This window comes from Acromyrmex echinatior, chromosome 19 (genome assembly GCF_024713525.1).
Source record: "Acromyrmex echinatior isolate Ae372 chromosome 19, ASM2471352v2, whole genome shotgun sequence".
Taxonomy (NCBI): Eukaryota; Metazoa; Arthropoda; class Insecta; order Hymenoptera; family Formicidae; genus Acromyrmex; species Acromyrmex echinatior.
The window spans coordinates 2,179,812-2,193,493 of record NC_141870.1 but is presented as its reverse complement, the minus strand read 5'-3'; the positions used below and the strand labels follow the sequence as shown (position 1 = coordinate 2,193,493).

General features: G+C 32.6%; 2 protein-coding genes across 2 annotated transcripts; both read right to left on the bottom strand.

The window, feature by feature from the left end:
• Positions 1-7: 7 nt before the first annotated feature.
• Positions 8-1,330, bottom strand: LOC105147794 (flexible cuticle protein 12). Its single transcript, XM_011059050.2, has 2 exons — positions 1,246-1,330; positions 8-986 (listed from the first exon to the last, which is right to left on the bottom strand). The coding sequence occupies exons 1-2, from the start codon at positions 1,276-1,278 to the stop codon at positions 678-680; spliced, it is 342 nt and encodes a 113-aa protein (XP_011057352.1). The 5' UTR covers positions 1,279-1,330; the 3' UTR covers positions 8-677.
• Positions 1,331-3,356: 2,026 nt separating this feature from the next.
• LOC105147793 (flexible cuticle protein 12) lies at positions 3,357-5,025 on the bottom strand. Its single transcript, XM_011059049.2, has 2 exons — positions 4,916-5,025; positions 3,357-4,179 (listed from the first exon to the last, which is right to left on the bottom strand). The coding sequence occupies exons 1-2, from the start codon at positions 4,922-4,924 to the stop codon at positions 3,862-3,864; spliced, it is 327 nt and encodes a 108-aa protein (XP_011057351.1). The 5' UTR covers positions 4,925-5,025; the 3' UTR covers positions 3,357-3,861.
• Between the last annotated feature and the right edge of the window lie 8,657 nt (positions 5,026-13,682).

Sequence of the window (13,682 nt, the reverse complement as noted above, 5' to 3'; positions counted from 1 at the left end):
ATGCATATATCTTTAATAAAATTCTTATTAATTTAAGATCGACAAAGCTACTATAATACAAAAGGCAGAATTGTATTACAATGCAAAAGGTAGAATTGCGCGTATCACTGTGACGAAATTGTAGAGATCGCAATGTCGCTGGAATTTTTCCAAATATAGCTGTGCAGTCCAAATACGATTAATCGACCCATGTTTGTGCTATTTATAATCGATTTTCAATAAGGTACTATTAAAGACCGATTAAGAATTTCATGTTAACTCACAATACAATATTAATTTTACGATTTATTATAACATAGATATGTACATTATACATCCGCGACGTGAAAACATAACACATTCAATGTTTATTTAAAACAATATCGTTCGTACTCGATCATTCATACAAGTAATGACTGTTGAAAAGAATACAGTTTCGCTAATACGTTCGATATCATTATGTAAATCAGTATATTCATTCACGAAGCATTTGTATATAATTAATAAATCGTGAATTTAATATCTACTGCATTATAAGCCAATATGCAGGTATTTATATTAAAACGATCGAGAATGTCTGTACTCTTCAATTGTCTTCGGGCTCACTACGCCCACTTGATGATCATCAGGTAAGTTTATCCAGAGCTAGCTATTTTTCATATCGACTTTAGTATCTCACTGGTAATTAATATTAACATTTAGATAGACGGCAGATGCGCTCCCTCGGGATGGAATCCGTTCTCGTCAGCGACGTAGTTGACGGTGTACCTAACGTTGGTCTCCGGGTCGACGTAGGTGAAGCTACCGCGGACGACGAGAGCCTCGTTCTCATGGCCGACGTTCACCAGCTGGGCAGACTCTTGATGGGCCTGACCGTTGGAAAGCTCGTAACCATACTGGTATCCATCAACACCAATGTTATCCAGTGGTGTTTCTTTCACGATGACCGTCTCATCGTGAGGGGGTGCTGCGATGGCGATGGCCACGAGGGCGCAGAGGGCGATGATCTGTAGGAAGAGAACGTCTATTAATCGATTTGTCACTTGATTTAGTTTCCGTTTTTCACAATTATTGATGAAAGTGATTAAATTAAAAAGTTATTAATAACTGGTAGTGCGAGTGGTGTAACAGCATTCCGATGTATCTATTTTGATGCTATGTTCACAATCTTTAAATTAATTAGCGATAAATTTTATACGCTTGTCCAAAAAAACAAGAGTTGACTTATTGTAAATTATAATTCGAGAGAATCTTATATATACCCACTGTTTTCATGTTGAATGTGGAGGCGATGTACATCTACTCTCGTTTGAAGAAGAAGACTGACGTGGGTAGTCGAAATCAGCAGGGATTTTATAGTGTTCCTCCTACTGCCAAAATTTGACTGGGTGTACACCAATTCACCTCTCACCTTTCTTCTCGTATTTTGCTAGTTAATACATCTGTCGATTGTCCAAATATTCGACCTTCATAAGAATTTTTCACGAAGGACACTTCACGATCTAAGAAACTTCACTCATTTAAAATCGCACACAGAGAGCTCCTAGATAACTATTAGACTAACACAGAGATTTTACAAATTTTATCATATTTATTTTATTGAAAAAATTTTTTTATTATTAATAATAGAATTTAATTATTATTTACCAAAAACCTAAATATTGTTAAACCAAAAATTACGTAATTAATAAACGAATTTTGGGTCAAATAGATCTTATTTCAGACATTCTGTATAAGATTATGTAATTCCGGGAAAAAATATTTTATATATAATTAAAAAAATTATATAAAATTATATATTAGGTGTTGGAATTAATTCGTAGCGTTTTTTAATGAAAGAATGTTATTTATTTCACATGAGCATTAAAAAATACATTAATGAAAGTACTTCCCATCGCTTGTAAAACGCTACGAATTAATTCCAACACCTAATATAATTTTATATATAATTATAGTAAGTTTATATATAATTATATAATAAAAATATATATATAATATGTTCACATTTATATAGAATTATAAAATATAAAATTATACATATTTTTATATAATTTTATATAATTATGTATAAAACATTTTTTCTCGGGATATTAACATATATATATAATTTAAAAATAATTATTTTAAAATAAAATATAATTTATATGATCGGATAAATATCATATAGATTTATTTAAACAATAATAAAATAATATAAATAATAATATAATTAAATTTCATTTAATAAACAAATGTCTAGAAGTATATCCGCCGAGTTTGTTAAAAAATTTTCTTGCAGCTTTTAAGGGTATGCAAGATAGAATTCCACTTTTCTTCAAGAATCTATTTGAGGAATCATTAATTATTGATGTAACCTTTATAGAGACGTAATTTTGCAAATTCTCCTATAAATTAAGACGACCCTGTTTGTAAAATAGCAATAAATTTAAATTTGATTCTTGCCACTCATTTTTTTAATCTGCATTTGGCATCACGTTGTGATCTCGTGATGAGATTTCTAGCCGCCCTCAAGGAACACTACTAACTAAAGCCTTGAAAATAATAGCAACATAAAAATAACACATTTTTAACCTTCGATACGATCAAGAGAAACTATTTGGTTAATCTATTCGGATTCTTTCGGTCTACATTTTGTTGCGAAACGTATCATCTTTAACTTAATGGATGTGTTGATGGCAATGATTTATAATACTATTTAAGAATATAAATTTTAATATTTAAGAAAAAAAGAATTAAATTCGTTATATGCTTATAAAAAATATTTTCAAAATATTAACATATTAATTTATTATAATTAAAAGATTTTTTTATATAATAATGGAAATAATAATTTATATTAAAGCATTTTTTAATAAAAAACTATTTTATTAAATATATTATTCAGCATATTATTAATATTATTAGTAAATTATTAATATTATTAAATATATTATTAATTATATGTATTATTAAATACATATAATTAATAATATATTTAATAATATTAATAATTATTTATCGATAGATTTTTATTATTTTTGTAAAAATGTGTGGATAAATAACTATTTAGTTTTCGCAAAAGTCGCAACTTACAATTAATTGCTACAAATTTAAAAAATGTGGAATAATAATAAGTCTAAGTAAATATGTTAAATTATGAAAGAAATTTGACAAATAAGTAACTCAAGAAAATTATAAATTTTTAACTGTTTGATTTTCCATTGTTTTTCAACATATTGTCTAATAAGAATGAAATGCGAAATAAAAGTAATTGGAACATATTATTGTGTGTTTCAAAACGCGTTGCATTATTTCATCGAATATATATTTATTACTTACATAGTATTGAATTATGATTGAGTAATATAAACTGTAGACCAATTAATAAAATGTGGGCATTATGATTTATAGCTTTATTGTTCTATAAAAAAATACAAATTATTTGTATAATACGTATTGTTAACCATATTATAACAAATTAATCGAGTCAAACGATCCTCAGTGAGAAATGAAAGTAAAATCGACGTCGAATGAATGTCGATTCAATGTCGATTTGATGATTTCGACATCGATGTCGATTCCATTATCTTATTGGGATTTAAATTGCTCATTTATATTCATAGAATTTATTACATTTTCAAGATTCAATTTTGATTTATCGAAAACGAAATTTACTTGTCCAACAATCAAAGTAACGTGTCGAAAATCGAAGAGTTGTGGAATAATTTAGACACCAAGGATTAAATAAAAATCAATTTATTTAAAACTAGGTTTGTCATATTTGTCTGTGTGATCGCTATGATCGAGAAATCGAGAGGGTTGAGGTTCTCTTCAAATATGAGACTGAACGAAAAGTTGTAAGAACACAGTTATGAGGTTGGCAGGTAGAATTCTCGTCAGAATTTAGGCGACTGGCAGATGCGCTCCCTCGGGGTGGAATCCATTCTCGTCGGCGACGTAGTTGACGGTGTACCTGACGTTGGTCTCCGGGTCGACGTAAGTGAAGCTACCGCGGACTACAAGTGCCTCGTTTTCATGACCAGCGTTTTGCAATTGGGCTGACTCTTGATGAGCCTGACCGTTGGAGAGCTCATAGCCAAACTGGTATCCGTCGATGCCGATGTTATCCAGTGGAGTCTCTTTCACGATGACCGCCTGATCATGGTAGTTTTGAGGGGGAGCCGCGAGGGCGACGGCGACGACGGCGACGAAGGCGACGATCTAAAGTAACGTGCAAAATAATGAAATGATTTGAAGACAAAGAAGTCTTTTGTCTTGTATCCCAATTACAAATTTCGAGTGGACTGGATCAAATCCCAGTCCACTCGAAATCTACAATTGGGATACAAGATAAAAGACTTCTTTGTCTTCAAGAAGTCTTTAAGATGTTTCTTACGCTTTTCGTTAATATATGTTTAAGACATCTATATTCTAATTTTTAAACTTTGCGTTGTCTGAGACGATTCGTAATCATTAGTAATAAAATAATATTTTGATAAATTTTACACTTCTTTCGCAACTTATGATAATCTGATCCTATTCTCTGATTCTTGTAAAATTACAATATATTCCTTTTTTCGCAAATTTCGTGTAAAAGTATAAAAAAAATGTAAAGAATAATTTATAAATTAATAAAATAGATAGATGAGACGCATATTTCTCTCTTTAACACAAGATAAAAACTCTCGTGATGACAATAATATAACTGTTATTCTAATACATTCTCAAGATATTTTGTACATTCCTCTGGAAAATGATAATGTCCTTAATTGGTGTCGCTTGATAACACGACGGTGTGATATTTCGTAATCCTCGAGGTTCCGAACAGGCGAAAGTTTCCGAGAAATCACCACATCGCGAGATTCACCGAGAGATTATCCCAAAAATTAGACGAGAGAGCGACACTCGTTTATCTCTTTTGGAAAATGTCATTACTGATTTTTTGTAGAACACGCACCAGTTTCATGGCTACAGGTTCTTTTTTCTCAGAGAACAAGTGGTGATCCGACTGGAGATGGCTCACTAAACTGATTCGATGTACCACATCAGCTGGCGATTATATATAGCCAGAATTGTGCGATATAAATTACGCCCTACCATCATCGTCCACGGCGTTGCCAAAATCTTCATGTTCGTGTGTCGAAATTCTTAAACGACCGGTCGACCGGACGGCGAGCGATGGCACAACGACCATGTTACGCGCAGTCGAGAATGTCAGGCTGGAATGTTCGGGACGGATGCTGGGGAGGTTTCACCTGAACAGGTCGCAATCGAAACTCTGGGTGCTTTCCAGTAAGAGACAGTGAGAGCTTCCAACAAGCGACACTGTATAACACAGTCATCGTTTCATCTTTGTTTAACATTGGCAAACCACAAAGATACCGTGTCTATCTAATTGTTGGATGGCATCCACAGATGACACAGTGTAACACAATGACTCATTATATCCTTATCGTTTGCTACTGTTAAACAAAGATGAAATTATCATATTAATAACTGTGTTACACTGCGTCTCTTTCTGGAAAGTATCATCTAATAATTAATTCCTCGCTCAACTCAATGCCCGCCACGAAGGATGATTTACGTCCCGTGTGAGGAAAGTTACGAGAGACTTAATTGTTAATTTTCTGCGGAATTTTGTTTTTCGATATGCAAACGCAACGATTGTAATAATGCATTTACGAGACTGGCTTGTCGAGAAACGCGCGATTGTACCATTTGCAATGGTCCAGATGCTGTCGTAATTCCAGAGTTAATAGTCGTGGATTAATCTAGGAGCAATTTCAAATGCACTTTGAGAGATAAGCCCTGCTAAAGGTTACACGTAAATCCTTTACCTCGTATGTCCTCGTTAAATCTTAATCCATTGGTCTTTAATATGTTTTTACGTTATGCAATACATGCACAGGCTCATCTGATGCGAATATTAACACGCATGTGTGCATGTAGCTCTAATGTATTTGATCAACTAAATTTTTTGTGAATCCAAGCCGGTAATCAATCATGACTCCTGTTGCATCACGTTACGATTCATCGAAATCCGCTAAGCAAAACATTTCATTTAGCGTGTAATAAAATTAAGAGAAAATTATAGATGTACGAGCTTGTGAATTATTATTGGAAATTTTTTGTAGGTTAATGAATTGACGGATGCATCCACCGATTGACTAAAAATGAAAATATAAAAATATGTTTAATTTATATTATTTTATAAAAATTTTTTTAATAATAAGCAATTGTATAAAAATATAATTTTTTTCTAAAATGACAAATGGGACAATATAAATACATATAAATGTATTTTAGACCGATATTCACAGTCGATTTTTATTTCAAGACCATCTTAATATCTTAAGATGCTAAACTAATAGCTAAATGATTGATTTATGACATCTTAAGGCTGAACTTAAAATGGTCTTAAATATAAGAATCGACTGTGAATATCGGTCTAAAATATATTTATATGTATTTATATTGTTCCATTTGTCATTTTAGAAAAAAATTATATTTTTATACAATTGCTTATTATTAAAAAAATTTTTAATAAAATAATATAAATATCAGTTATAGAATCTATTTTAATTGTTTTAAGCAACATTCTTTCCAATCATCAATCGCGAGGTTCCTCAAAGAGTTACGGAAAATTATTGTCTACTTGATTAATACAAATAGAATTTATCACGATATCAATAAAGTATTTTTACGATTTTTTATTTTATTTCACTATTTTTTGTTGCAAAATTTTTGATCTTTCTAATTCTCCACTGTATCTTAAATATCTTTTGTTTGAAATCGAAGTCAATATTCAAATGGCAGTCAAATAGTCAAATTGATAGTCAATAAGGCTCTTTATAATTGATAGTCAATAAGATTCCTCGTAAAAATAAAAGAAATCTGAGCTTTCTCGTTATATATCTTTGATCGACACACGAATATCTTATTGTCTGACACGAATGATATCACTGAGTAATGAAAAAGGAATGATGCGCGCTGGACAAGATTTGAAAAGAAAGTATACTGTTACATAAGCAGACAACTTATGCTAATGATCGAGAGATTGAGAAAAAGAAAAAGAGAGAGAAAGAGAGAGAGAAGTCCGACACGTTACCAGAGAGTAAAGATCTTTTTTGTGGGAGGGCAAGTCAACGACGCACCACGATCTTTTGATCTGACACGAGAATCTTCATTACATGGAAAATTGAAGATGCCTGCGTAGATCTTCGCGATAAGGCAATATCGTGACATTTTAATTAACAGTTTTAAATGGTGATTTTATGAAAAAAAAAAAAATACAAATTTGTTTTATATATTATTAAAAATCGAATTATTATTATCGTTCCTCCTGAATTTGTCATTGAATTAAATAAACTATTAACTTTCTCCACGCAGTGATACATCGCTCTTTATCTTTGTCTATCTTGTTTAAACATTGGACAATTATGTGCGCGCGTGCGTGTCATTACATATTATATAATATGCCATTATATTATCATTGCACATAGATTGTATCGAACTTTCTAATGCGTCTATATGATCAATAGGCCTCGTGTATCGAGTTATATCATACGCGTATGTAATCGGAGGTTGTACGTGGCTATGTTATTTTGAAGTACACCCCGCCTCGTATAATTACGAACGTTTGCAACTAATAATACATTGTACAAACGCCACAGGCTAAGTTACCGATTAATACCCGGGAGTCGTTATCGTCAAATTAGCCAATCGGCACTTTGGTTCGCATCATTGATAAAGGTTTCCAATAGCCTCTATATCTCACCTTTCGTTATTTATTAAATTTCGTCGCAAATTGCCATCACCTATTTTAAAGGTGAAAAATTAATTTCTAAAAAAAAAGAAAAGAAAAGAACTTACACGTTCGAATCTATTTGTTTGTTATCGATGAAAATTAAGAAGAGATTAAATCACAAATTGAAAAAAATACGTAAAAAAAATTATAGATCGATCTATCTTTCAATAAGACTAGATATTGCAAAATTCTAGAGAAAAAAAGAAATTTTTCAATTTTTTAATTTTATATCCGAAATAATACGATATTTGAGAAGAGAATTAGAAATATGTTATAATATCAAGTAAATTAAAAAATGACGTATAAAATAAATATAATTTTAAAACGGAGATAAATAAAGAAAGATAATTTTAATGATACGTTCTGAATTTTCGATGTACAAAATATGTTTATAATTTCTTTTGTAATACCGTTCTGAATAATTTCGGATGTATCATAACACTGCTAAAATTAAAACTGTGAAATTCGCAAAAGATCATTAAGTTTGCAAGATCGAAGATCTTCTGATCGTCATATATAGATAACTAACCGAGTTAGTGCATCGTCCCGTAGCGGCCACGTCAGATCGTGACTTTTCCTTTCTGTGGCCAGAGCGTCTTTTCAAGGCGCGATTATTGTATAATCGATTGTACGCGACGGTGTTACAGACGGCGCAGATGGATGCAAAAGGAGATGTGCGATCATTCCGGATAAACAGATGCGAACGGTTCGTCACGCGTCGGCGTTACGCAAAGATCCTCAGTACGTTACGCGCTGCGTACGAGAACCCCGAAGTTGACACCTGATTTCTATCATTCTATGCTAACAATTAATAACCTGCTGGCAATTTCGCTGACGGTTTCAACAAGAAGCTTTTTAATTTCCATGAAGTATCGAAAGTCGATTTTGTGATTAGGAAATTTAACAAGTCTCGATTTAAAATAGAGAAGCGAATAGAAATCCACGAAAAAATGCTTTTGCTGAAATATCTATAAATTTTCACCCTCTTTCAGAGTAAACTCTTACTCTGAAGAGTGAAATCTTTTAAAAAGTAAAAATTGAGCTATCCTCTTTCAAAATTTTTACTCTTTAGAGCGAGATTTCACTTCAAAGAATTTCGAGAGTAGGTAGATAATTAGATATAGATTTGAAAATAATTTTTGTTGGATCATTAAAAGAATTATATAAGAAACTCAAGCATGATGAGCAATGCTGCAAAAAATTGTAACATTCTAGCAGTTTTCAGCAAGTTTGAGCTTACATAATTATTTTGATAATCCAACAAAATTATTTTTAAATTCGCATGTTGCTAAATTTTTACACTGAAAAACTACTAAATTTTAATAAATATTTATTTGAATAGATCTAAATAAATATTTAAATGTAAACAATTATTTGTCTGGTATAAGAATCATTAATTTGATTTAATCATCATTTTTTATTGAGTAAACATTTTTTACTGTAAGTAAATGTTTACTTACATTATCTATTATTCAAAGAAATAAGTATTAAGATTTAGTAATTTTTTTTTTTTAGTGTAGATACTTCAGTTCTTATCGTACTTCATTTCATCTCCATGAATAAAATTGAGATCTCAAATGTCGAGATGCGCACGTCGCGCTTTTTTCGTGAAAAATAAACAGAAAAATGTACGAGAATTAATGTGTCTAGGAAAAGAGTTGTCTGTCTCGAAATTACGATTCTAACACGGACTTCCCGGGGAGCGAGCCCGTCGATCCCGCTGGGCAAAAGACAAGACGGAGGACGAGACAAGACGCGACGCCGCTTTTCAACGAGGAACTTGCACACGGATCGGGAATTTCGCAAGAATCCTGCTGGACCACGCGAGGTCGTCGCCGTTGCCGGTTAAAGGCACACCTTGCGTAACATCACCGCCGCGAGCACGACGGCACGGATCCTAAATGCCACCACACTCTGTCGACGGATGGATCTGTACACCGGCTGCGCACATGCATTAAACGACGAGGTGAAGTCGCATGGTACGATGTACTTCTGATCTATCGTTCCTCCTTGGTAGGGGAATTTATCTATAGTTGGCCTATCTTCAGCTATTGAATTTATGACGAAAGTGATAAAACTAATCCGGAGAAGCGAACGCGAGAAGCCGTCCTTAATTGGTTATTCTTTACGATTTCTTGGATCTCTTTAGTGGCCAGTATTACATATGCTAATGATGACGTAAAGTAACGTTCCAAGCAGCAGAGTCATTTAAACTTATGTCAGAGATGCGAGTCTGGTTATTTAAAAATTCTTCCTTCTTTCTCTCTTTCTCTCGCGCTCGAAAAATCACCTCGAAAAATTATCGGCGTATTTTGACTGCGAAGGAACTGATTTAGATGTATCGCACAAATTAAGAGATTCGGAATTTGCATTTAGTTAATATCTCCAAATGGCTTTGTACTACGAGGAAATAACTGTGATCGCGTTGCGCTCGTCTGGCCAGTTCTACCGCGGACTACTGCCACGGAAAAAACTGTTTTGCTAAAGTATCTAAAAATTTTAGCTAGATCTAAACGTGATTAAATTATCAAAATAATTATGCAGGATAATATAAATAATTATGCTCAAACTGATTACTAAAATATCAAAAAAATTGTTCGCAACATTGCTCATTATCATAAAAATACAAATACCAATCAGAGTCAACATTAGATATTTATGTGCAAATTCAAAGTCTTCATTACATAACAAATTAATTATACATTTTGACTCCTTGATAATTAAGGATGACCAAAAATGTTTAATTAATTTGTTATATTTAACAGAGAATTAAAATTCGCACACAAATACTTAACTGGTTCTTATTGGCATTTGTACCTTTGTGATTGCTCATTATATTTAAATTTCAAACATAATTATTTTGATGGTCCAACAAAATTATTTTCAGATCCGTATCTAAATTAAATTTTTAGATATCTTACAATTACTAAAATCGTTCATAAACAATTCGCGCAACAATTCGTTTTTCGAAGATCCTCTTCGCGATACGGCCGCACATCGATTAGCCTCGCGATAAAGAAACCGCCGAAGGCGCGATCCATCGGTGATGGGTCGGATCATCAACGATGCATTTGCCATGCGATACGATTACTTATTGATATCTTTCATAATTAACGTGGAATTCTTCTCGCGTCCTGTACCACGATAACGTAGCTAGATAAGATAATTGCACCAGCAGATGTGATCTCCTGCCGGAGGTCCTACGAGGGTGTTTAAAGGTGGCGGTGAATAGTAGCTGACGTCGCGAAAGGTGAGCCTCAATGAAAGAATATCTCGCTTTAAATTATATCGTTATCAAGGTGGATACACGCTCGTATGTATAAACGTCCTCGGAGTTCTGTACAATCACTCGTGCATCTGCATTTGCAGAAAAGAATTGTGAGGTATATATTCTTTTCTTCTATTTTACATTTATCATCGATAAATTTAATAAAGTTCATCTTGAATGATCTGTAAGTTGCATCAGAGTTTAGAAATAAAATTCTACGCAAGCAAAACAACAGGTCACGATAACGTTAAAGCGACGTAATGAATTATTACTGATTGACGTCATTATGATGTCGTGATGACTGTATTATGCTTGGATGTTTTTTTTAATTTTAAGTGCTGTATAATATGAAGAGATTTAAAAACAATTAGAAATACATACATACATACAAAATATATGACAAAATATATACACAAAATTTGATTTCAAAATCTGACAAGAGCTACACAGCGGGTTTAACGAGACATTGATGTATGGGAAGACAAAGTAACGTAAATAACGAAATCGCAAAAGGAGATAATCGAATCACGCGAGATAATTGCGCTCGCACGCGATTCTTCTTTCGTAAAGCGATCCGGAAAACTCACGCTGTGCCACTTATCGTGGAGATTTACATGCCGAATGAAGCAAACAACAGCTTATCTTCAGGAAAAGATCGGTGTTGGAACGTTACATGATCAAAAATGCAGATTCTTCCCTTCTACTTCGCACCTGATGTAAATTCAAATCCAGCCACGCAATCAACAAAAGGTAGAAGGCAAAAAATATGAATTGGACCCTCCTGGAAGCGCAGATTTATTTCTGCGGCGGAAGCGAAGAATTATGGTCAAGGATAAGCCAAAGTTACAAAAAATGCTTTCTCATTCCTGATTAGCGTTAAACATGTTTTTGTGAAGTTCCAAGCCAGTTTGGCCAGAATATTCAAGAATTTTTATATATACTGCAGAATTTATAATTTCTAATTTAGTTTTATAGAAAAATTATCAAATTAATTTTTTAGAATTAACGATGCATCTATTATATAGATTCACTCAATTATAAATCTCTTTGTCAAAATATCAAACGATTCAATTTTTTAATGTTACATCTATTAAATTAATCTTCCCAAAATGACAATGGATCTATTATAGATTCACTCGATTATAAATCTCTTTGTCAAAAGTACCAAATAATTCAATTTTTTATGTTATATCTGCAAAAATTTGGATAATTCTTATTAAAATGTTCTTAGTATTGTATCATATATTTTGAAAATTAATTAGTGCCTTTTAATTAACATAAATTTAAGGACTCTTAGAACAGCGATAATAATTATCGTATGTTACAAATTTTAGTCAACTCCAGAAAGTATCTTACTAAATTTATAGTAGTTGCGATATTTTTATCAGTATTACTTCGAAACAAAGTGGAGGAAACTGCACGTCTATTAATTCGTACGCGATAAAACGCACATAATTTTCTGTACGTGCAGAAGGTCACGAGAAGGAACGCTCGACGTCGGAAAATTATCAATTACCTACTGCCTCCTCAATTTCTTAGAAGCAGTGCTGCGCAGGCAGCTCGCATTCATTATTGCCGATAATCTGCCGGGACCCCCGTGAACTTTTCCTCAAAGAGACTGGCGGAGCGAATGAACCGTGCTCTCACGTGAAAATGTACCGTGACACAAACAGACGCGGATTTATCATTGAGGACAACGCATACATATATACAATCGTATTTAATCTCCCTTCGTGAATTCTCCCAGGTGGAACACAGAGTCATAATAAAGTCATAATGATATCGCAGAACGTCATCATGACACATTTGAGGGAGTGGTTCACTTGCACTGTTACAATTGTCCACTGCCAACTTTTGTCACAGCGACTTTTGCGTACAGAGTTTTTTTTTCTAGCGCTCTGATTAGCTTGTGCTTAATTAGATTGTGTGCAATTGATACATCCCGCATTTGACACCTAAAAATGAACTTATAAGTGACAAATAAGGTCGTGATGATATATATCTTTATGATATTACTATGACTTTCCTCTGTGTTTTACTGAAGCTACTATTGGTGGAGGAAGATGCATTCGACGCTTCATTTTGCATCCGCGCATCGCGTCTGCGGAAATGCAATTGTTCGACATTTGAGACTCTGGGACAATATCGATCGAATAGAGCACGCGAGAGTACTTCTCGCAGTTTCTCACGTGAATTGCCGATTGCGACCTTTGCAGTCAGTTGCGCGATCGAGAAGAGGAACGTGTTTCTGTCGCACCCGACAAAGAGCGAAATATTTCAATCACGATTGGTAAAAATTATTTTATATAACAAAATATGTCTTTTACAAACATGTTTTTAAACAATGTTAAAAAGAATTACATACTTCGAAATAAATATTTTATATTAATATGTTATACAATAAAATTTCATTTTGTTATACATATAAATCACACATATTATGTATTATAATTTGTAATATACTGTATATTTAATTTAACCTGTATAATATTTTATATTAAATTTGAACTTATTTTTAAAAAGTATTTCAAATATCATTTTCTCTCTATTTAGATATCTTTTTTAAATAAATATTTAAAACATATTTCAAATATCTCTCAATAAATGTTTTTAAACCAAATGTATTTATTTAATTGAATAATTTATAAA